Consider the following 820-nt stretch of genomic DNA (forward strand, 5'->3'; position numbering starts at 1 on the left):
CGGCCACAAAGTACTAAGATTGCCACCCTATCACTGCATGTTCAATCCAATAGAACTAATTTGGGCCCAAGTAAAAACAGAAATTAAAAAAGGGAATTCTCATAGTAGCCAGTCTTTGAAAAATGTTGAAAAAATTACGCAAGAAGCAATTAATCATGTAACCCCACACCACTGGCAAAATGCTATGAGGCATGTGAGGAAAATTGAAACTGACTATCGAGCCAAGGATGCGGCTCTTGACCATTTGCTTGATCAATTCATAATTAATATAGAGTCCGATGAAAGCATGAGTGAAGATGAAATGTGTGTATAGATAAAAATAGTTCCATTTGATTATGTGGGATTATATAAATAACCTTCTTTAATTCATTATTGTTATTTTTATTTAACCACCATTAGATAAATATTAGAACAATTTAATGTTGTTTTATGTTTTGTATATATTAGTATTATTGTGTGTATTTTGACTTTCAACATTGTAAACAAATTCATTTTGATTTAGATAAGGTAGACATAATTAGGTAGTATTTTTTCTTAATAATGGTATCTATATTTCTGTTTATGATTTTGACTTCATATGCAAATTGTAAAATATGTTTTGTACCTTACGTCAGTATGTAAATAATAATAACAACATAAATTATATGCTGTGTAGCAAGTAGGCCTATAGCCTATTTTGTGAACCTGTTCAGTAGCTCACATTATATCAAATGAAATTAAGCAAAGTATTTTTTTTTTCTATTCCCGCCTCTACACTATTTCAATGAGACTAGCACGCGCTCCCCTTCAGCCAACATTTTCCACAGATGATAAGAAATAA

At 30.9% G+C, this 820-nt stretch overlaps 1 protein-coding gene across 1 annotated transcript in view; it reads left to right on the forward strand.

Annotated features, from left to right (window-relative positions):
- The window catches only part of LOC137631885 (uncharacterized), a 1488-nt gene extending 1175 nt beyond the window's left edge, over positions 1-313 (forward strand). The window contains exon 1 of the mRNA XM_068363891.1: positions 1-313. This exon is cut by the window's left edge and continues 1175 nt beyond it. Within this exon, the coding sequence (XP_068219992.1) occupies positions 1-313 (313 nt within the window).
- The last annotated feature ends 507 nt before the right edge of the window (positions 314-820 follow it).

Source organism: Palaemon carinicauda, chromosome 40 (assembly GCF_036898095.1).
Source record: "Palaemon carinicauda isolate YSFRI2023 chromosome 40, ASM3689809v2, whole genome shotgun sequence".
NCBI lineage: Eukaryota > Metazoa > Arthropoda > Malacostraca > Decapoda > Palaemonidae > Palaemon > Palaemon carinicauda.